Raw genomic sequence first — 22,035 nt, 5'->3', positions numbered from 1 at the left:
GTGAGTGGCCGATGCTGGGTTGAGATTCGGCTGACTTTAGTGTGAGTGGCCGATGCTGGTTGGAGATTCGGCTGACTTTAGTGTGAGTGGCCGATGCTGGGTGGAGATTAGGCTGACTTTAGTGTGAGTGGCAGATGCTGTGTGGAGATTCGGCTGAATTTCGTGGGAGTGGCCGATGCTGGGTGTAGATTCGGCTGACTTTTGTGTGAGTGGCCGTTCCTGGTTGGAGATTCGACTGACTTTAGTGCAAGTGGCCGATGCTGGGTCGAGATTTGGCTGACTTTAGTGTGAGTGGCTGATGCTGGGTTGAGATTCGGCTGACTTTAGTCTGAGTGGCCGATGCTGGTTGGAGATTCGGCTGACTTTAGTGTGAGTGGCCGATGCTGGGTTGAGATTCGGCTGAATTTAGTGTGAGTGGCCGATGCTGGGTGGAGATTTGGCTGACTTTAGTCTGAGTGGCCGATGCTGGTTGGAGATTCGGCTGACTTTAGTGTGAGTGGCCGATGCTGGGTTGAGATTCGGCTGACTTTAGTGTGAGTGGCCAATGCTGGTTGGAGATTCGGCTGACTTTAGTCTGAGTGGCCGATGCTGGTTGGAGATTCGGCTGACTTTAGTGTGAGTGGCCGATGCTGGGTTGAGATTCGGCTGAATTTAGTGTGAGTGGCCGATGCTGGGTGGAGATTTGGCTGACTTTAGTCTGAGTGGCCGATGCTGGTTGGAGATTCGGCTGACTTTAGTGTGAGTGGCCGATGCTGGGTTGAGATTCGGCTGACTTTAGTGTGAGTGGCCGATGCTGGTTGGAGATTCGGCTGACTTTAGTGTGAGTGGCCGATGCTGGGTGGAGATTAGGCTGACTTTAGTGTGAGTGGCAGATGCTGTGTGGAGATTCGGCTGAATTTCGTGGGAGTGGCCGATGCTGGGTGTAGATTCGGCTGACTTTTGTGTGAGTGGCCGTTCCTGGTTGGAGATTCGACTGACTTTAGTGCAAGTGGCCGATGCTGGGTCGAGATTTGGCTGACTTTAGTGTGAGTGGCTGATGCTGGGTTGAGATTCGGCTGACTTTAGTCTGAGTGGCCGATGCTGGTTGGAGATTCGGCTGACTTTAGTGTGAGTGGCCGATGCTGGGTTGAGATTCGGCTGAATTTAGTGTGAGTGGCCGATGCTGGGTGGAGATTTGGCTGACTTTAGTCTGAGTGGCCGATGCTGGTTGGAGATTCGGCTGACTTTAGTGTGAGTGGCCGATGCTGGGTTGAGATTCGGCTGACTTTAGTGTGAGTGGCCAATGCTGGTTGGAGATTCGGCTGACTTTAGTGTGAGTGGCCGATGCTGGGTGGAGATTAGGCTGACTTTAGTGTGAGTGGCAGATGCTGTGTGAAGATTCGGCTGACTTTCGTGGGAGTGGCCGATGCTGGGTGTAGATTCGGCTGACTTTTGTGTGAGTGGCCGTTCCTGGTTGGAGATTCGACTGACTTTAGTGCAAGTGGCCGATGCTGGGTCGAGATTTGGCTGACTTTAGTGTGAGTGGCCGATGCTGGGTTGAGATTCGGCTGACTTTAGTCTGAGTGGCCGATGCTGGGTGGAGATTCGGCTGACTTTAGTGTGAGTGGCCGATGCTGGGTGCAGATTAGGCTGACTTTAGTGTGAGTGGCCGATGCTGGGTGGTGATTTCGCTGACTTTAGTGTGAATGGCTGATGCTGTGTGGAGATTCGTCTGACTTTAGTGTGACTAGCCGATACTGGTTGGAGATTCGGCTGACTTTAGTGTGAGTGGCTGATGCTGGGTGGAGATTAGGCTGACTTTAGTGTGAGTGGCCGATTTTGGGTGTAGATTCGGCTAACTTTAGTGTGAGTTGCCAATGCTGGGTGGACATTAGGCTGACTCTAGTGCGAGTGACGGATGCTGGGTGGAGATTCGGCTGACTTTAGTGTGAGTGGCCAATGCTGGGTGGAGATTCGGCTGACCTTAGTGTGAGTGGCCGATGCTGGGCGGAGATTCGGCTGACTTTAGTGCGAGTGGCTGATGCCGGGTGGAGATTTGCCTGAATTTAGTGTGAGTGGCCGATGCCTGGTGGAGATTAGGCTGACTTTAGTGCGAGTGGCCGATGCTGGGTGGAGATTTCGCTGACTTTAGTCTGAATGGCTGATGCGGGTTGGAGATTAGGCTGACTTTAGTGTGATTGGCCCATGCTGGGTGGCATCACAATAACATTAGAAAGTGCCAAACCTAAAATCACTCATCGTGGGAGCTCATTCAGATCATTACATTTTGATTTAAATGCCTTCCAAATAGCCACACTCCCCTTATACTGTCCCAAATGCTGAAAAAGCACTCATCCTCTGTTAGTGCCGTTAGATCCCCTTGGAAGCATTGTAAAGAATTTCATGAGAATTTAAAGTTGCTATGTCCGTAATAACTTGTTGTTTACTTTTGTTCTCATTCTACACTTAAAAATAAAATATTGTTGTGATATCGATTGTTTTGCAGGCGCGTTGAAAGCCTAAAGCAACGATTTGCTGGGAAATCTATTCCCACAGAGAAGTTTGCAATAAGAAAAGCCAGGCGATATATGTCTCCCACACCTGTCAAACTGGTCCTGCCTCCCCTGGTGAGCAGTCTATTACTCCATTAAGTTATTGAAGTATGTCAGCCCAGAGAGGTCATACTTGATTCACTGTCATTTGGTAGCTGGGTAAATATTGTGATGCTGTCAGGCATGCAGTTGTGTGCCCTTTATTGAAGTTAATTTCATTTCCCTTCAATCTAATGCAACATATTCTCTTATAGGTAGAACAGAGAGCAGCTTCACGAAATTTACACGGATCCCACTTGCCTTTGAGTCAAAAGTTTGTTAATTTCCCATGAGGCGGCGCTGCACAGCAGCAGCGGCCTTTCAGACCTGATGTTACTTTAATTTAATTTTCTATTTTAAGTTTGATACACAATTTTCGATTAGGGCACATGGGTAACAGAGCAGCTATCTACCATCGCCAGATACTACTACAATACAGAGATCGCCCAAAAACAAACCTCCATAAAGATCTGCAGGCTGAATTACAGGACGTCGGCTTGCTAAGGGGAATGGGCCTACATTCCTCGGACTTGCCTGATGCTAGGTGCCGGAGATGGAGACGTCGAAAGTGATGTGCGAGGAAGCAGAAGTGAGGTAAACGGGCAGGGGTCCGTGCCAGGCTAAAAGCAAACCCTAGCCGGCCGGCTCTCCCGTCCATTCTGCTCTCCAATGTCCGCTCCCTGGACAATAAAATGAACTACATCCGACTCCAACGTAATACTCGGCGGGAGTACAGAGTTTGCTCTGTGTTTTTCTTCACAGAGACATGGCTCACTCATGGGATTTCGGATGCTGCCATCCAACTAGATGGGCTCACTTTGTTTCATTCGGACAGAGATGCAGCTGTCTCCAGTAAGGCTCGCAGTGGTGGCTTGTGTGTTTACATCAGCACAGAATGGTGTAAGAACTCTGTGCTGGTTTCCAGACACTGCTCATTGCTAGTGGAGTTTGTGACAGTTCGATGCAGACCATTTTATTTGCCACACGAATTCACCTCTGTACTTATATTCGGTGTGTACATTCACCCCAGCGCTAATGTTAAGGAGGCGCTCTGTGAACTGTACGGGGCTATTAGCGAACTGCAGAACGCACACCCTGATGGTCTGTTTATTGTTGCCGGTGATTTTAACCACGCGAACCTTAAGTCAGTGCTCCCCAAATTCCATCAGTATCTGGACTTTGCAATGAGGGGGGAGAATGCATTGGTTTACCCAAACATCCCCGATGCCCCCACCTCGGATACTCAGACCACATCTCTGTTACGCTAATCCCAGCATACAGACCGCTCATCAGGCGCTCTAGACCAGTTCAGAAGCAAGTGAAAACCTGGCCAGCAGGAGCCATCTCTGCTCTTCAAGACTTCTTTGAGCACACTGACCGGCACATGTTCAGGGAGGCTGCAACCGATGGCGACGCTACCAACATAGAGGAGTACACGGCATCAGTGACCAGCTACATCAGAAAGTGCATTGATGATGTTCCTCTATCCAAGACCATCACTATACACGCTAACCAGAAGCCATGGATGACCGCAGAGGCGCGTGCGCTGCTGAGGACCCGTGACTTTGTCTTCAGAGCAGGCGACAAGGCAGCTGTAACAAAAGCAAGGGCCAAACTGTCCCGAGCCATCAGAGGGGCAAAGTGTGCACATGCCCAGCTAATCCACAGTTACTTCCAGGACAGCGGCGACACATGGCGCATGTGGAAGGGCATCCAGGACATCACCAATTACAAGACAACATCACTTGACTGTGCAGGTGATGTCTCCCTCCCAAATGCGCTGAATAACTTCTACGCCCAGTTTGAGGCAGAAAATGATGTGGTGGCGAGGAAGTCCACCCCTCCTACAAATGACCAGGTGCTGTGTCTCTCCGTGGCCGACGTGAGAAGAACCCTGTGCAGGGTCAACCCACGAAAGGCTGCTGGACCAGACAACATCCCTGGTAGAGTACTCAGAGGATATGCAGACCAGCTAGCAGATGTTCTCACTGACATCTTCAACATCTCCCTGAGCAGCGCCACCATGCCAACGTGCTTCAAGGCCGCCACCATCGTCCCCGTGCCGAAGAAGTCTTCAGTGTCCTGCCTAAATGACTACCATCCCGTTGCACTTACATCCATCATCATGAAGTGTTTCGAGAGGCTCGTCATGAGGCATATCAAGACCCTGCTTCCCCCCTCACTGGACCCCCTGCAGTTTGCATACCATCTCAACCGCTCAACAGATGATGCCATTGCCACCACCCTCCACCTGGCCCTAACCCACCTGGACAAAAAAGACACATACGTTCGGATGTTGTTCATAGACTTTAGTTCAGCATTCAACACAATCATCCCTCAGAAACTGATTGGAAAGCTGAGCCTACTGGGCCTGAACACCTCCCTCTGCAACTGGATCCTAGACTTCCTGTCTGGGAAACCTCAGTCAGTCTGGATCGGGAGCAGCATCTCCAACACCATCACACTGAGCACGGGGGCTCCCCAGGGTTGCGTGCTCAGTCCACTGCTGTTCACTCTGCTGACCCACAACTGTGCTGCAACACACAGCTCGAACCATATCATCAAGTTCGCCGATGACACGACCGTGGTGGGTCTCATCAGTAAGAACGATGTGTCAGCTTAGAGAGAGGAGGTGCAGCAGCTAACGGACTGGTTCAGAGCCAACAACCTGTCTCTTAATGTGAACAAAACAAAAGAGATGGTTGTTGACTTTAGGAGGGCACGGAGCGACCACTCCCCGCTGAACATCGACGGCTCCTCAGTAAAGATTGTAAACAGCACCAAATTTCTTGGTGTTCACGTGACGGAGAATCTCACCTGGTCCCTCAACACCAGCTCCATAGCAAAGAAAGCCCAGCAGTGTCTCTACTTTTTGCGAAGGCTGAGGAAAGTCCATCTCCCACCCCCCATCCTCATCACATTCTACAGGGGTTGTATTGAGAGCATCCTGAGCAACTGCACCACTGCCTGGTTCGGAAATTGCACCATCTCGGATTGCAAGACCCTGCAGCGGATAATGAAGTCAGCTGAGAAGATCATCGGGGTCTCTCTTCCCGCCATCACGGACATTTACACTACACACTGCATCCGCAAAGGAAACAGCATTATGAAGGACCCAATGCACCCCTCATACAATCTCTTCTCCCTCCTGCCATCTGGGAAAAGGCTCTGAAGCATTCGGGTTCTCACAACTAGACTATGTAACAGTTTCTTCCCCCAAAGACTCCTCAATACCCGAAGCCTGAACTGACACCTTGCCCTACTGATTTGTTTATTATTTATTGTAATGCCTGAACTGTTTTTGTGCACTTTATGCAGTCCAGTGTAGGTCTGTAGTCTAGTGTAGCTTTCTCTGTGTTTTTTTTAATTACGTAGTTCAGTCTAGTTTTTTGTACTGTGTCATGTAACACCGTGGTCCTGAAAAACGTCTCATTTTTACTATGCACTGTACCAGCAGTTATGGTCGAAATGACAATAAAAGTTGACGACTTGAATTTGCTGTGCCTTTGGGGTTAATGAGTTTTTGTAGGAATGAAGCCAAGTGGAGTTGCAATAGAATTTGCATGTCAAACTAGAGTAGAACACCTTGTCAGTTGTATGGTGGTTGCAGAAGCGAAGGCATATATTTTTTTGATGCGTTACTCAAAATCCCTGTACTGTATTAACTTTGATTTTTACCTAGTTACCTCTGGATAGAGTGCAGCTATCTTTAGCTGAGAATGTAATTCCAAATTTTGCACATTTCTGTGATACTTGTAAACATAATCATATATCTTTTCATCAGTCTGGCTGTGAGTGATGCTGTCTTCTGAATGTTTACCAGAATTATAAATTTATTGGTGCAAAAAGCAGTCTAAAATTTGAAAGCATTAGAAGAAAAATATAATTCCTGCCCAGTCGCAGTCACAGTCGACTTAGCTTTCAGTTAGTTGTTCACCATTTTGCACTGACCGGAGTTAACTCGTTTGAAATGGCTGCCCATGTTGATGTGTAAATATCAGCTTAGGTGGGGTGAACTCTTGATTCAAATGTATTGAATTACATACAGTATTAAGCCAACTGTTATAGCCAAAAGTTAAAATATTCACAATCCCTCATTTCCCATAACTGAATGCTTGGGTGATCCTTGACTTGAGTATTTTCAGGATGCAAAATCAATACGTACATTGTCATCACAAACCAGAGAAAATCTGCAGATGCTGGAAATCTGAGCAACACACACAAAATGTTGGAGAAACTCAGCAGGGCAGGTAGCATTCTTTCTACGAAAAAGAGAATTGTTGACGTTTCGGGCTGAGACCCTTCAGCAGGACTGGGGAGAAAAAGATGAGGAGTAGAGTTAAAAGGTGGGGGGAGGGGAAGGAGAAACATGGAGGTAGGTGAAACCAGGAGGGGAAGGGTGAAGTAACAAGCTGGGAAGTTGATTGGTGAAAGAGATACAAGGCTGGAGAAGGGGGGATCCAATAGGAGAATACAGAAGGCCACGGAAGAAAGAATAGGGAGAGGAGCACTGGAGATGGACAGGCAAGGAGACAAGGTGAGAGAGGGAAATGGGAATGGAGAATGGTGAAGGAGGGGACCATTACCGGAAGTTCGAGAAATTGATGTTCATAGATATTGATGTTCATAGCTTGGAAGCTACCCAGACAGGATATAAGGTGTTGCTTATAAGGTGAAGCTCCAGCTTCAGTGTGGCCTCATCCCGACAGTAGAGGAGGCCATGAATGTACATATCGGAATGGGAAGTGGAATTAAAATGGGTGGCCACTAAGAGATCCCGCTTGTTCTGGCAGATGGAGCATAGGCGCTCGTTGAAGTGGTCTCCCAATCTACATCAGGTATCACCGAAATATAGGAGGCCACACTGGGAGCACCAAACACAGTATATGACCCCCAAAAGACTCACGGGTGAAGTGTCATCTCACTTGAAAGGATTGTTTAGGACCCAGAATGGTAGTGAGGAGGTGTAGGGGCAAGAGTAGTACTTGTTCTGCTTGCAAGGTTAATTGCCAGGAGGGAAATCAGTGGGGAGGGAGGAATGGACAAGGGGGTGGCGTACGGAGCAATCCCTATGGAAACCAGAAAGGAGGGGGGGAGGGAAGGTTGTGCTTGGTGGTGGGATCCTGTTGGAGGTGGCGGAAGTCTTGGAGAATAATGTGCTGGATTCAGAGTCTGTGGGATGGTAGGTGAGGACAAGAGGAACCCTATCCCTGGTAGGGTGGTAGAGAGCAGATGTGCATGAAATAGAAGAGATGCGATTGAGGGCAGCGTTGATGGTGGAGGAAGGGAATCCCCTTTCTTTGAAAAAAGAGGACATCTCCTTCATTCTGCAATGAAAAGTCTCATCCTGAGACCAAAGATGAAGAAATTGAGAGAAGGGGATGGCGTTTTTCCAAGTGACAGGGTGGGAAGAGGTATAGTCCAGGAAGTTGTGAGAGTCTGTGGGTTTACAATAGACATCAGTAGATTTGCTGGCTCCAGAGATAGAGACAAAGAGATCAAGAAAGGGGAGGGAGGTGTTGGAAATGGACCAGGTGAATTTGAGAACAGGGTGGAAATTGGAGTTCAACATGGGTGCAGGAAGCAGCGTAGGATTTATGTCGATTTAGCGTAGGAAAAGTGCAGGACAGTAACCAATGTAGCTTAGAACATAGACTGTTCCATGTAGCTGACAAACAGGCAGGGGTAGCGGGGACCCATGTGAGTGCCCATGGCTACACCTTTTGTTTGAAGGAACTGGGAGAAGCCAACAGAGGAATTATTTAGAGTGAAGACAAGTTCTGCTAGGCAGAGGAGCATGGTCATGGAGGGGAACTGGTTAGGTGTAAGGTCTGGAAAGAAATGGAGAGCTTTGAAGCCTTCCTGGTGGGGGATGGAGGTGTACAGAGACTGGACATCCATGGTGCAAGTAAGATGATAGGGGCCAGGGAATTTGAAATCCTCGAAAAGATCAAGAGCGTGTGTGGTGTCATGGATGTGGGTAGGAAGGGACTGAATTAGGGGGGATAAAACAGAGTTGAGGTAAGCCGATATGAGTTCAGTGTGGCAGGAACAATCTGAAACAACGGGTATACCTGGACAGGCAGGTTTGTGGATCTTGGGTAGAAGGTAGAAACGGGAAGTGCGAGGTGCAGGAACTATGAGGTTGGTGGCAGGGGATGGGAGATCCCCAGAGCTAATAAGGTTTGTGATGGTGTGGGAGACAATGGCCTGGTGTTCCTTAGTGAGGTCCTGTTTGAGGGGTAAGAAAGAGGAGGTGTGTCTGAGAGTTGGTGCTGGGCCTCAGCAAGGCAGCGGTCAGTACAGCAGACCACTACAGCACCTCCCTTATCTGCAGGTTTGATGGTGAGGTTAGGATTAGTGTGGAAGGAGAGGAGAGCAGAATATTCGGAAGGAGTGAGGTTGGAGTTGGAGAGAGGGTTGTTAAAGTCGATTCGGTTGATGTCCTGTCGGCATTTGGCAAAGAAAAGATCCAGAGCAGGCAGAAGACCAGGATAGGGTGTCCAGGAAGAGGAGGAGGGTTGAAGATGGGAGAAGCGGTCATTGGTGTGGGGTGGAGAATCCTTGCCAAAGAAATAGGCTCGGAGACTGAGGTGGTGGAAGAAAAGCTCAGCGTTGTGGCGTGTGCAGAGCTCACTGAGGTGTGGGCGTAGTGGGACCCCTGCCCTCTCCTTCACCATTCCCCATCCCCTTTAGCCTCTCTCACTTTATCTCCTTGCCTGGCCATCTCCAGTGCTCCTCCCCCTTTTCTTTCTTCCAGGGTCATCTGTCCTTTTGTATTAGGTTCCCACTTCTCCAGCTCTGTATCTTTCACCAATCAGTTTCCCAGCTCTTTACTTCACCCCTCCCTCTCCCGGTTTCACCTATCCCCTTGTGTTTCTCCCTCCCCTCCCCCCACCTTTTAAACTCTACTCCTCATCTTTTTTTTCTCCAGTCCTGCTGAAGGGTCTCAGCCTGAAATGTCTTTTTCATAGATGCTGCCTGGCCTGATAAGTTTCTCCAGCATTTTGTGTGTGTTGCTTGGATTTCCAGCATCTGCAGATTTTCTCTTGTTAGTGATTTTTCTCACTGATAGTTGGTGAGAAAAATGCAGTAAGATAATTCAGAACTGTTTTGCTCACTCCGGTTTCAAGCATTCAGGTTTGGAGATGCCAGAAATGACTGGGAGTGAAAATGAAACCATTTCATTACTTCAATAAGTTAGGAACTGCGAATATTTTCAAGGATTGACAATCATAGAACCATAGAACTATAGAACACTACAGCACAGTACAGGCCCTTCAGCCCTCCATGTTGTGCTGACCCATATAATCCCTAAAAAAAAAGTACTAAACCCACACTACCCCATAACCCTCCATTTTTCTTTCATCCTTGTGCCTGTCCAAGAGGCTCTTAAATACCCCTAATGTTTTAGTCTCCACCACCATCCCTGGCAAGTCATTCCAGGCACTCACAACCCTCTATGTAAAAAGAACTTACCCCTGATGTCTACCTTAAACTTCCCTCCCTTAATTTTGTACATATGCCCTCTGGTGTTTACTATTGGTGCCCTGGGAAACAGGTACTGACTATCTACCCTATCTATGACTCTCATAATCTTGTAGACATCTATCAAGTTCCCTCTCATTCTTCTACACTCCAAAGAGAAAAGTCCCAGCTCTGCTAACCTTGCTTCATATGACTTGTTCTCCAATCCAGGCAACATCCTGGTAAATCTCCTCTGCACCCTCTCCATAGCTTCCACATCCTTCCTATAATGAGGTGACCAGAACTGAACACAATACTCTAAGTGCGGTCTCACCAGAGATTTGTAGAGTTGCAACATGACCTCTCTACTCTTGAACTCAATCCCCCTGTTAATGAAGCCTAGCATCCCATAGGCCTTCTTAACTACCCTATTAATCTGTGCAGTGACCTTGAGGGATGTATGGATTTGAACCCCAAGGTCCCTTTGTTCATCCACATTCTTAAGTAACTGACCATTAATCCTGTACTCAGTCTTTTGGTTTGTCCTTCCAAAATGCATCACCTCACACTTGTCCGGATTGAATTCCATCTGCCATTTTTCTGCCCAACTCTGCAGCCTGTCTATATCCTCTTGCATCCTTCAACCACCTATAGCTCCATCCAGAACTCCTCCAATCTTTGTGTCATCTGCAAACTTATTCACCCATCCTTCCATCTCTACATTAAGGTCATTTATAAAAATCACAAATAGCAGGGGTCCCGGAACAGATCCCTGCAGCAATTCACTAGTCACCGACCTCCAGGCAGAATACTTTCCTTCCACAACTATCCTCTGCTTTCTTCCTTTAAGTCATTTTTTTTCCCAAACAGCCAAAGTTCCACTTATCCCATGCTTCATGACTTTCTGGATGAGTCTCTCATGAGGGACCTTGTTAAATGCTTTGCTAAAGTCCATGTAGACCACATCCACTGGCCTACCCTCATAAATTTCTTTTGTTACCTCTTCAAAAAACTCAATCAAGCTCATGAGGCACTATCTCCCCTTCACAAAGCCATGTTGACTATCCATGAGTAGACTGTACTTCTCCAAATGCTCATAGATCCTATCCTTAAGAATCCTTTCCAGTAATTTGCATACCACTGACGTAAGACTCACCGGTCTATAGTTCCCAGGTTTCTCCCTATTACCTTTTTAAAACAAGGGAACTACATTTGCCATTCTCCAGTCATCCAGCACTTCCCCTGCAGCCAAAGAGGATTCAAAGATCATAGCTAATGCTCCTGCGATCTCTTCTCTCAATTCCCACAACAACCTGGGGTGTATCATATCCGGCCCTGGGGATTTATCAATCTTAATGCTTTTAAGAAGATCCAGCACTACTTCTTCCTTAATCTCCACATTGTCCAGCACACAGGCCCGCTCTACTTTGACCTCATCCTGATTAAGATCCTTTTCACTTGTGAATACTGAAGCAAAGTATTCATTTAGGACCTCCCCAACCTGCTCCACCTACAGGCACATGTTGCCCTCTTTATCCTTTAGCGGTCCCACCTTCGTTTTCGTCATCCTCCTATTCTTCACATATGCATAGAACGCCTTGGGGTTCTCCTTAATCCTACATGCCAAGGCCTTCTCATGCCCCCTTTGTGCTCTCCTAAGTCCTTTCTTTAGCTCCTTCCTGGCTACCCTATATTTCTCATAAGCCCCTCCTACTTCCTGCTTCTTATATCTAACATATGCTTCCTTTTTCCTCTTGATGAGTTGCCTCACATGTTTCATCAGCCATGGTTCCCTTTTCCTACCATTTTTTCCTTGCCTCAGTGGGACAAACCTATCCTGAACCCAGCTCAAGTGGTCCCTAAACTTCTCCCACATTACTTCTGTGCTTTCCCCATTGAATATCTGTTTCCAATTTACTCTCGCTAGTTCCTGCCTCATCCCTTCAAAGTTAGCCCTTCCCCAGTTAAGCACTTTACCATTTCATCTGCTAATCATCTTGAATATTGCAATGAAAATAAGGGTTAGGAGGATGCAATCTTCCAGTGCATTTTATGAAGGCGTACAGTAAGGCTCTGCGTTGATTTTGTTCATTTACAGTCAATCAAAAGAAAACAGCAGTGTACCCTGGATGAATTCATCCATTGATAACTATTATGAACTAATTGAGCTCAAAGTACAAAATAAATGTATTATCAAAGTATCTTTATATCACCATATACAGCCCTCAGATTCGTGTTCGTGGGCATGCTCAGTAAATCCAATAACCATAATAGAGTCAATGATGCACCAATTGAGAGTACAAACAGTGTACAAAGGACATTAAACTGCGCAAATACAAAAGAAGAAATATTAATAATAAATAAGCAATAAATATCTAGACCAGGAGATGAAAGTGAATCCTTGAGCTGTGGGAACATTTCAGTGATGGGGCAAGGAAGGTTGAGTGAAGTTATCCCTTTTGGTTCAAGAGCCTGATGGTTGAGGTGTAATAGCTATTCCTAAAGGTGGTGGTGTGAGTCTTGAGGTTCCTGTACCTTCTTCCTGATGACAGCAGTGAGAAAAAATCATGTCCTGGGTGCTGGGGATCCCTGATGATGGATGGTGCTTTCCTGCAACAGCACTCCGTGTAGATATGCATATTTGTGGGGAGGGCTTTACCAGTGATGGACTGGGCCATATCCATTACTTTATGTAGGATTTTCCATTCAAAGGCATTAGTGTTTCCATATCAGGCATACTCCCCACCACCACACATCTATAGAAGTTTGTCAGAGTTTTAGATATCATGCCCAATCTTTGCAAATTCTTAAGGAAGAAGAGGTGCTGCCGTGATTTCTTCATAATTGCACTTGATAAGTTGCTGACCCTCTCCACGTCTGATGCCCTAATGAAGACTAGCTCATGAAACTCTTATTTCATCTCTTGAAGTCAATAATCAGCTCTTTGGTCTTGCTGACTCTGAGTGAGAGATTGTTATGGCACTACTCAGCCAGATTTTCAATCTCCCTCCTATATGCTGATTTGTCACCACCTTTGATTTGACCTACGACACAGTTTTACAGTACTGTAATAGTATTGGTAGTGTTCTAATTTGTTCTGTATTTCAGTTAAATACATCATTTATTACACAGTTGAATGGTAGTTTGACTTTTTAAAATACCTTTTAACTATTTCCATGAAACTTCGACTAATTGGGGCAGCCGTTTAATTGGACCACAATGTACTGGTCCTGATGTGCCGCAATTAATAAAAATCTACTGTGTGTGCAAATTATACAGTCACTGGGATTCTGAAAACTAAGAAAATAAAGGGCTAAGATTAGATCATTCTGTAATTTCAACCTCAGCTACACAGTGTTAACATGGAGATACAAGAGGCTGCAGATGCTGGAATCTGAAGCAACACACAAAATCCAGGAGGAACGCAGTGGCATCTGAGGGGGGAGAGATTTTGGGTCTTTGAGTCGAGACCATTCATCTGGATTGAACTATAGAGGGGAGATAACCAGTATAAAAAGGTGAAGGCAGGCAGTTGAAGCAAGAAGCTATAGGTCGCTCTGGGTAAGAAGGGATGATAAGCAGATGGAAGAGGGAATAGTGGAAATCGTGACACTTCCACGATGAGGCTAAATGCAAATGGATCTACCCCCTCCTCACCTGGATCTACCATCTGCCTCTCCCCCCTCCTCACCTGGGTCTACCATCTGCCTCTCCCCCCCCTCACCTGGGTCTACCATCTGCCTCTCCCCCCCCCTCACCTAGGTCTACCATCTGCCTCTCCCCCCTCCTCACCTGGGTCTACCATCTGCCTCTCACCCCTCCTCACCTGGATCTACCATCTGCCTCTCACCCCTCCTCACCTGGGTCTACCATCTGCCTCTCCCCCCCCTCACCTAGGTCTACCATCTGCCTCTCCCCCCTCCTCACCTGGGTCTACCATCTGCCTCTCACCCCTCCTCACCTGGATCTACCATCTGCCTCTCACCCCTCCTCACCTGGGTCTACCATCTGCCTCTCACCCCTCCTCACCTGGGTCTACCATCTGCCTCTCCCCCCCCTCCTCACCTGGGTCTACCATCTGCCTCTCACCCCTCCTCACCTGGATCTACCATCAGCCTCTCCCCCCCTCCTCACCTGGATCTACCATCTGCCTCACCCCTCCTCACCTGGGTCTACCATCTGCCTCTCCCCCCCCCCTCACCTGGGTCTACCATCTGCCTCTCACCCCTCCTCACCTGGGTCTACCATCTGCCTCTCCCCCCCCCTCACCTGGGTCTACCATCTGCCTCTCCCCCCCCCTCCTCACCTGGGTCTACCATCTGCCTCTCACCCCTCCACACCTGGATCTACCATCTGCCTCTCCCCCCCTCCACACCTGGATCTACCATCTGCCTCTCACCCCTCCTCACCTGGGTCTACCATCTGCCTCTCCCCCCTCCTCACCTGGGTCTACCATCTGCCTCTCCTCTCCTTCCTCACCTGGATCTACCATCTGCCTCTCACCCCTCCTCACCTGGATCTACCATCTGCCTCTCCCCTCCTTCCTCACCTGGATCTACCATCTGCCTCTCACCCCTCCTCACCTGGATCTACCATCTGCCTCTCCCCTCCTTCCTCACCTGGATCTACCATCTGCCTCTCACCCCTCCTCACCTGGATCTACCATCTGCCTCTCCCCTCCTTCCTCACCTGGATCTACCATCTGCCTCTCACCCCTCCTCACCTGGGTCTACCATCTGCCTCTCCCCTCCTTCCTCACCTGGATCTACCTATGACTTGCCAGCTCTTGGTCTGCCCCTTCCATTTACCTTTCTATGCTACACGATGTTAATTCCAATGGAGTATAAGCAATTAGTCTTGACATAGAGGTAAGTTTAAAGGATGGAGCAATCTGTAAAATGAACTTATTACAAATTATTTCAGTTATTTTTTATATGCTTTGTCATCATTCTATTCAAAAGTCTATGCATGTCAGAACACAAAAAGCAAAAAGTTGCTTGGGAGAGAGGAAAACATTTGGAGAAACAATCTCTTTCTTGTGCTTGCATATTTAATGAGAGTCAATGACCAATGTCAGGTTTGAATCATCATTAGTCAAACATTATGAGTAAACCAAAACAAGGTTAATGCCATTCTCCTGCTTTCTTGCTAGCTGTGCCCACTTCTAGTTGTTCCTTTAAGTACTGGTGTATGACTGGTCACGGTAATCCTGTAAGTGGGGCACTCCATGATTTTGACGTGGTGACACTGGATGAGTAAGTTGGTATGTGCCTTGGAGATATCTGCCTGCTGGCCTGCAGGCTTCCAAACTGCGATGCACTCTGGCAGAAGATCAGTAATTTGTTGAAAGATTGATGAGAACTAAGTTAGGAATGTGAAATTTGATTCCTTTAGTTTACTTGAAAGTGATCAGTCTTAATTTTATAAATGTATTCTTCTTGACAGGAAATGATGTATATTTGGAATGGATTTGCAATTCTGGGCAAACGAGCAGATCTAACTGAGAGCATGCTGGTTACGATCGAAAAGGCAGAATTAGAATTACAAAAGCATCCAAGTGAGTAGAATGTAATGTCACACCCAAAGCATATGTCCAGGACTCAAAGCCAAGACAGCAGATAGAGTCATAGAGAAGCACAGCACAGAAACAGGCCTTTCAGTCCATCTAGTCCATGCAGATCCATTTAAACTGCCTATTCACATCAACCTGCGCCAGGCCCCTCCATGGCCTAACTATCCATGTACCTATCCAAACTATCTTAACATCAAATCAAGCCCACTTGTGCTGGCAGCTCGTTCTACACTCTCAGGACAGTCTGTGAAGAAGTTTCCTCTTAGGTCCCTTTGTAAACTTTTTGCCTTTCCCCTTAACTCATGACCTCTAATCACTGTCCCACCCGCCCTTAGTGGAAAAAGCCTGATTGCATTTACTCTCTCTTACCCACCATAATTTTGTATACCTCTGTCAATTCTTCCCTCAGTCTTCTACATTCCAAGGAATAAAGTCCTAACCTATTCAATCTTTCCTTATAACTCAGGTCCTCCATACCTGGCAACATCCTTGGTAATTTTCTTTGTACTCTTTAAACCTTATTTACATCTTTCCTGTAGGTAGATGACCAAAACTGCATTCAATATTCCAAATTAGGCCGTACCAACATCTTGTACAACTTCAACATAATATTCCATCTTTTATACTCAATACTTTAATTTATGAAGGCCATTGTGCCAAAACACCTTCTCCTCTGTAATCTCTATAGGGTTCATGACCTCGCTGCTGCTTTGACTCATTTCTATAGACTCAGTCCATCTCCAGGATAAATACAGATGCAAAAATCCATTTAAGGTTTTCCACATCTCTCTCGGCTCCGCACATAGATTACCATTTTGATCTTTCAGAGGACCAGTTTTGTCACTTGCAATCCTTTTGCTCTTTAATGTAATGATAAAATCCCTTAGGATTCTCCTCCACCTTGTCTGCTAGGGCAACTTCATTTTAGCCCTCCTGATTTCTTTCTGAAGTGTTCTCTTGCATTTCTTATACTCCGTAAGTATATCACATTCCTACTTGTCTGAACCTACTATGCACCTCTTACATTTTCTTAACCAAGACCTCCATATCTCTTGAAAACTAAGGTTCTCTACTGTTGTTATCTTTACCTTTTACTCTGACAAACACATACAAGCATTGTGCTCCCAAAATGTCACTTTTGAAGGCCTCCCACTTACCGTTGAAACAATGAACCATAGAACATTACAGCACAGAAACAGGCCTTTTGGCTGTTCTTGGCTGTGCCATAGAACCATAGAACATTACAACACAGAAACAGGCCTTTTGGCCGTTCTTGGCTGAGCCGAACCATTTTTCTGCCTAGTCCCACTGACTTGCACCTGGCCCATATCCCTCCATACACCTCTCATCCATGTATCCGTCCAAATTTTTCTTAAATGTTAAAAGTGACCCTGCATTTACCACTTCATCTGGCAGCTCATTCCACACTCCCACCACTCTCTGCGTGAAGCCCCCCCCAATGTTCCCTTTAAACTTTGCCCCCTTCACCCTTAACCCATATCCTCTTTTTTTTTCTCCCCTGGCCTCAGTAGAAAAAGCCTGCTTGCATTCACTCTGTCTATACCCATTATAATTTTATATACCTCTATCAAGTCTCCCCTCATTCTTCTACGCTCTAGAGAATAAAGTCCTAACCTATTCAACCTTTCTCTGTAATTCAGTTTCTCAAGTCCCGGCAACATCCTTGTAAACCTTCTCTGCACTCTTTCAACCTTATTAATATCCTTCCTGTAATTCGATGATCAAAACTGCACACAATACTCCAAATTCGGCCCCACCAATGCCTTATACAACCTCATCATAACATTCCAACTCTTATATTCAATACTTGATTTATAAAGGCCAATGTACCAAAAGCTCTCTTTACTACCCTATCTACCTGTGACGCCACTTTTAGGGAATTTTGTATCTGTATTCCCAGATCTCTCTGTTCTACTGCACTCCTCAGTGCCCTACCATTTACCTTGTATGTTCTACCTTGGTTTTTCCTTCCAAAGTGCAATACCTCACACTTGTCTGTATTAAACTCCATCTGTCATTTTTCAGCCCATTTTTCCAGCTGGTCCAGATCCCTCTGCAAGCTTTGAAAACCTTCTTCACTGTCCACTACACCTCCAATCTTTGTATTCCTGGATTACTTTTAGAGCCTTTTTTAAACAACAGAACAACATGAGCTATCCTCCAATCCTCCAGCACCTCACCCGTGTATACCGACATTTTAAATATATTTGCCAGGGCCCCTGCAATTTCAACACAGGAGCAGGCCATTCAGTCCAGTGTTGTGCTGAACCATCTAAAAAGCAAATCAAAAGCACCCAAATACTAATCCCTCCTACCTACCTACACCATGTCCATATCCCTGTTTCTTCATTATATCCATGTGCCTATCCAAATGTCCCTTAAAAGCCTCTGATGCATTTGCCTCTATCACCATATTAGGCTACATATTCCAGGCATCCATGATTCTCTTCGTAAAAAACTGACCCCTCACATCCCTTTTGAACCTACCCCCTCTGTCCCTCTGGTATGGGACATTCCAACCCATGGAAACTGATACTCCCTGCCCACTCTATCTATGCCTCTCATAATCTTGTAAACCTCTATCAGATCTCCCCTCTGCCTCCAATGCTTCAGAGTAAACAACCCAAATTTACCCACCCTCTTGTGATAGGCTGAGAATTCATGCCCTCTAAACCAGGCAACATCCTTATAAAACTCCTCTGCATCCTTTCCAGTACTCTAGATCAGAGTTTTACAGTTGCAATATTACCTCCTGATTTTTGAACTCAAAGTGTTGACTAATAAAGCAAGTATTCCATAAGCCTTTTTAACCATCTTATTGACCTCTGTAGTTACTTTCAAGGAGCTATGAACTTGGATCCCAAGATCTGTCAGCTCAGCATCATTGTTAAGGACCCTTCACTTAATAATGTACAGTCTCCTTACATTTGCTCAACTGAGGTGCAACACCTCACATTTATCTGGATTAAACTCCATCTGTCATTTCTCAGCCCATCTCTTCAACTGACTTATATTGTGCTGTATTTTTTGCCAGCCTTCTATACTATCTACAACTCCACCAATCTTGGTATCATCTGCAAATTTACAAACCCACCTATCTGCATTTTCATCCAGGTCATTTATATATGTTACAATAAACAGAAGCCCTACCAGAAATCCCCAACACAGATCCCTGTGGAACTCCACTATTTACAGACTCCCAGCTCAAATGAGTCCCTTCAATCACTACCCTCTGCCTTCTATGCACAAGTCGGTTCTGAATCTAAAGTCAGAATAGCATGTCATGGTCCGGTTCGTTAAATCCGCATTCCGGTTCATGGTCCGGTCTGTGGACTCCGGACTCCGGGTCTTCTGGCTGTCCCTTGCTTGAGTTGGGCTTAATCATAGGCACCTGATTCTCGTTTTGGGGCTGGGAATACAAGTGACCCTGGGGTCGAGCGTGGGTGCTGGTTTGTCTTGTCAGTATCCCCTCAGAGCAACCCGCTGGTGTAAGGCTAGAGCAGCCATTCATGATCTCTAGGCTTGGTTGGAGGACCACTGCTTCATGGAGCCTTGTTGTCTCTAGTTGGAGTAGTCATCGGGGTACGGATTTGGCCATTTCCGGCGCCAGCTGAGTGGCTGTCTGCAACTCTGAGCTAGATATAGATTCAGCTGTTTCCATAGCCAGCCAAGACTCGGAGCCACCCGGATTGAGCTCCCTTCCTGTCCTTGCCTCTGCAGTGTAAGACAGGCTGTCCTTGCCGTTACCCTGCGGTTGGATCTGTCCCTTCCCATCCTCGCCTCCATAGGGTAAGTCAGGCAGTCTTTGCCGTTCCCTTGGTCTGTTCCCTTCCCCTCTCCATCTGAATCCCTGACAGTTCCTCTGCAGTTTACCTTGGAAGTCATCCCGATCCCGCATCCTAGGAAGGGGCCTGGCCCTGCGTTCCAAGATGGAGTTCCTCGTCCTGCCCAGGAGTTCCTCGCCTAGTCCTGTAACCAAGCCTCGAAGAACCCAAGCCATGTCCAGTCCTGTAGTCACGTCATGTCCTCGCCTAGTTCCAGGGTCCGAGCCCAAGTCAAGACCCAAGTTCTGGGTCCTTGTCCAGTCTCTGGCTTGGAGTCCAAATCCACACTCCTACTTCCCAGTTCTTTATCCTGGGAATAATAATAATAATAACTTCTGGCTCTTCCCACTTTCTTCAGACCAAGGGTGTAGCTATGGGCACTCGCATGGGCCCCAGCTATGCCTGCCTCTTTGTGGGTTATGTGTAACAGTCTATGCTCTAAATCTATACTGGTACTGCTCCCCAACTTTTCCATTGCTACATTGATGCTGCTTCCTGCACCCATGCTGAGGTTGTCGATTTCATCAAATTTGCCTCTAACTTTCACCCAGCCCTCAAATTCACTTGGTCCATCTCGGACACTTCTCTCCCCGTTCTCAATCTCTCGGTCTCCATCTCTGGAGACAGACTGTCCACTGACATCGTCTATAAATCCACTGACTCCCATAACTACCTTGATTATACCCTTTCCCACCCTGCTAAATGAAAAATGCTATTCCCTATTCCCAGTTCCTCCGTCTCCACCACATCTTCTCCAAAGCTGAGGCTTTCCGTTCAAGGACATCTCAAATGTCCTCTTTCTTTAAGAATCGTGGTTTCCCTTCTGTCATCATCAATGATGCCCTCACCCGCATCTCCTCCATTTCCCGCACCTCAGCCCTCACCCCATCCTCCTGTCACCACAACAGGGACTGTGTTCCCCTTATCCTCACCTACCACCCCACCAGCCTCCGGATCCAGTATATTATCCTCCGCAACTTCCGCCACCTTCAACAGGACCCCACCATTAAGCACATCTTTCCCCCTCTACCCCTCTCTGCTTTTCGCAGGGATCATTCCCTCCGCGACTGCCTGGTCCACACGTCCCTCCCCACAGATCTCCCACCTGGTACTTACCCCTGCAAGTGTAAGTGCTACACCTGTCCGTACACCTCCTCTCTTACCACCATTCAGGGCCCCAAACAGTCCTTCCAGGTGAGGCAACACTTCACTTGTGAGTCTGTTGGGGTCATCTATTGCATCCGGTGCTCCTGGTGCGGCCTCCTCTACATCAGCGAGACCCGACGCAGATTGGGGGACCGCTTCGTCGAGCACCTCCGCTCCATCCGCCGCAACAGACAGGATCTCCTGGTTGCCACCCACTTCAACTCTCCACATTCCCATTCGGATATGTCTATACATGGCCTCCTCTACTGCCATGATGAGGCCAAACTCAGGTTGGAGGAGCAACACCTCATATACCGTCTGGGTAGTCTCCAGCCCCTTGGTATGAACATCGAATTCTCGAACTTCTGGTAATTCCCTCCCTCTCCCTTCCCCCATCCCAGTTTCACTCTGCCTCCTCTTCTAGCTGCCTATCACCTCTTTCATGATTCTGCCTTCTTCTACTACCCATAGTGCTTTCCCCTTACATTCCTTCTTCACCTCTCCAGCCTATCCCCTCCCTGCTTCCCCTCCCCCACCCCTTGATCTTTCCTCTGATTGGTTTTTCACCTGCATCTTCCCCCCCCACCTTTATAGGGTCCCTGCCCCCTCCTCCTTCAGTCCTGATGAAGGGTCTCAGCCCGAAACATTGACTGCTCCTTTCAACAGATGCTGCCCGACCTGCTGAGTTCATCCAGCTTGTTTGAACGTGTTTCTTTGTTCTGGTCCCACTTTCCTAGCCCAAGTCTGTGTTCCTGTCCCAGCTCCTAGTCTGTGTCCTGTCCCGTCCCTAACTCTAGTTCAGTCCAGTTCCCAGTACTTCAGTGTCTGTGTCTTTCATTTGGGTCCACCACCAACGCCCACCTTATGATATAGGAAGAGGGTCAATAACTCTATTGGGTGTTTTTATAGAGCACCCAATAGTAACAGAGACATCAAGGACAAGTTAGGGAGACAGATTCTGGAAGGGAGTAATAATTACAGGGTTGTTGTGGGAGATTTTAATTTCCCAAATATTGATTAGCATCTCCCTAGAGTGAGGGGTTTTGATGGGGGTGGAATTTGTTATGTGTGTTCAGGAAGGTTTCTTAACACAATATGTAGATAAGCCTACAAGAGGAGAGGCTGTACTTGATCTGGTATTGGGAAATGAGCCTGGTCAAGTGTCAGATGTCTCAGTAGGAGAGCATTTTGGTGATAGTGATCACGTCTATCTCCTTTACCATAGCATTGGAGAGGTATAGGAACAGACAAGTTAGGGAAACATTTAATTGGAGCAAGGGGAAATATGAGGCTATCAGGCAGGAACTTGGAAGCATAAATTGGAAACAGATGTTCTCAGGGAAACGTACCGAAGAAATGTGGCAATTGTGGAGGGGTTATTTGCATAGGTTTCTGAATAGATACGTTCCAACGAGACATGGAAAGGATGGTAGGG

General features: G+C 47.1%; 1 protein-coding gene across 4 annotated transcripts in view; it reads left to right on the top strand.

Moving 5' to 3' along the window:
• The window catches only part of ttc39b (tetratricopeptide repeat domain 39B), a 288,093-nt gene that overhangs the window by 252,471 nt on the left and 13,587 nt on the right, over nt 1-22,035 (top strand). For all 4 annotated transcript variants that reach the window (XM_073024732.1, XM_073024722.1, XM_073024741.1 and 1 more), the window contains 2 exons: nt 2,486-2,606; nt 15,483-15,594. In XM_073024732.1, coding sequence (XP_072880833.1) covers nt 2,486-2,606; nt 15,483-15,594 — 233 coding nt within the window. The remainder of the gene's footprint in view (nt 1-2,485; nt 2,607-15,482; nt 15,595-22,035) is intronic.

Source organism: Hemitrygon akajei, chromosome 2, assembly GCF_048418815.1.
Source record: "Hemitrygon akajei chromosome 2, sHemAka1.3, whole genome shotgun sequence".
Classification (NCBI taxonomy): domain Eukaryota; kingdom Metazoa; phylum Chordata; class Chondrichthyes; order Myliobatiformes; family Dasyatidae; genus Hemitrygon; species Hemitrygon akajei.
This window is presented reverse-complemented; position numbering and strand designations above follow the sequence as displayed.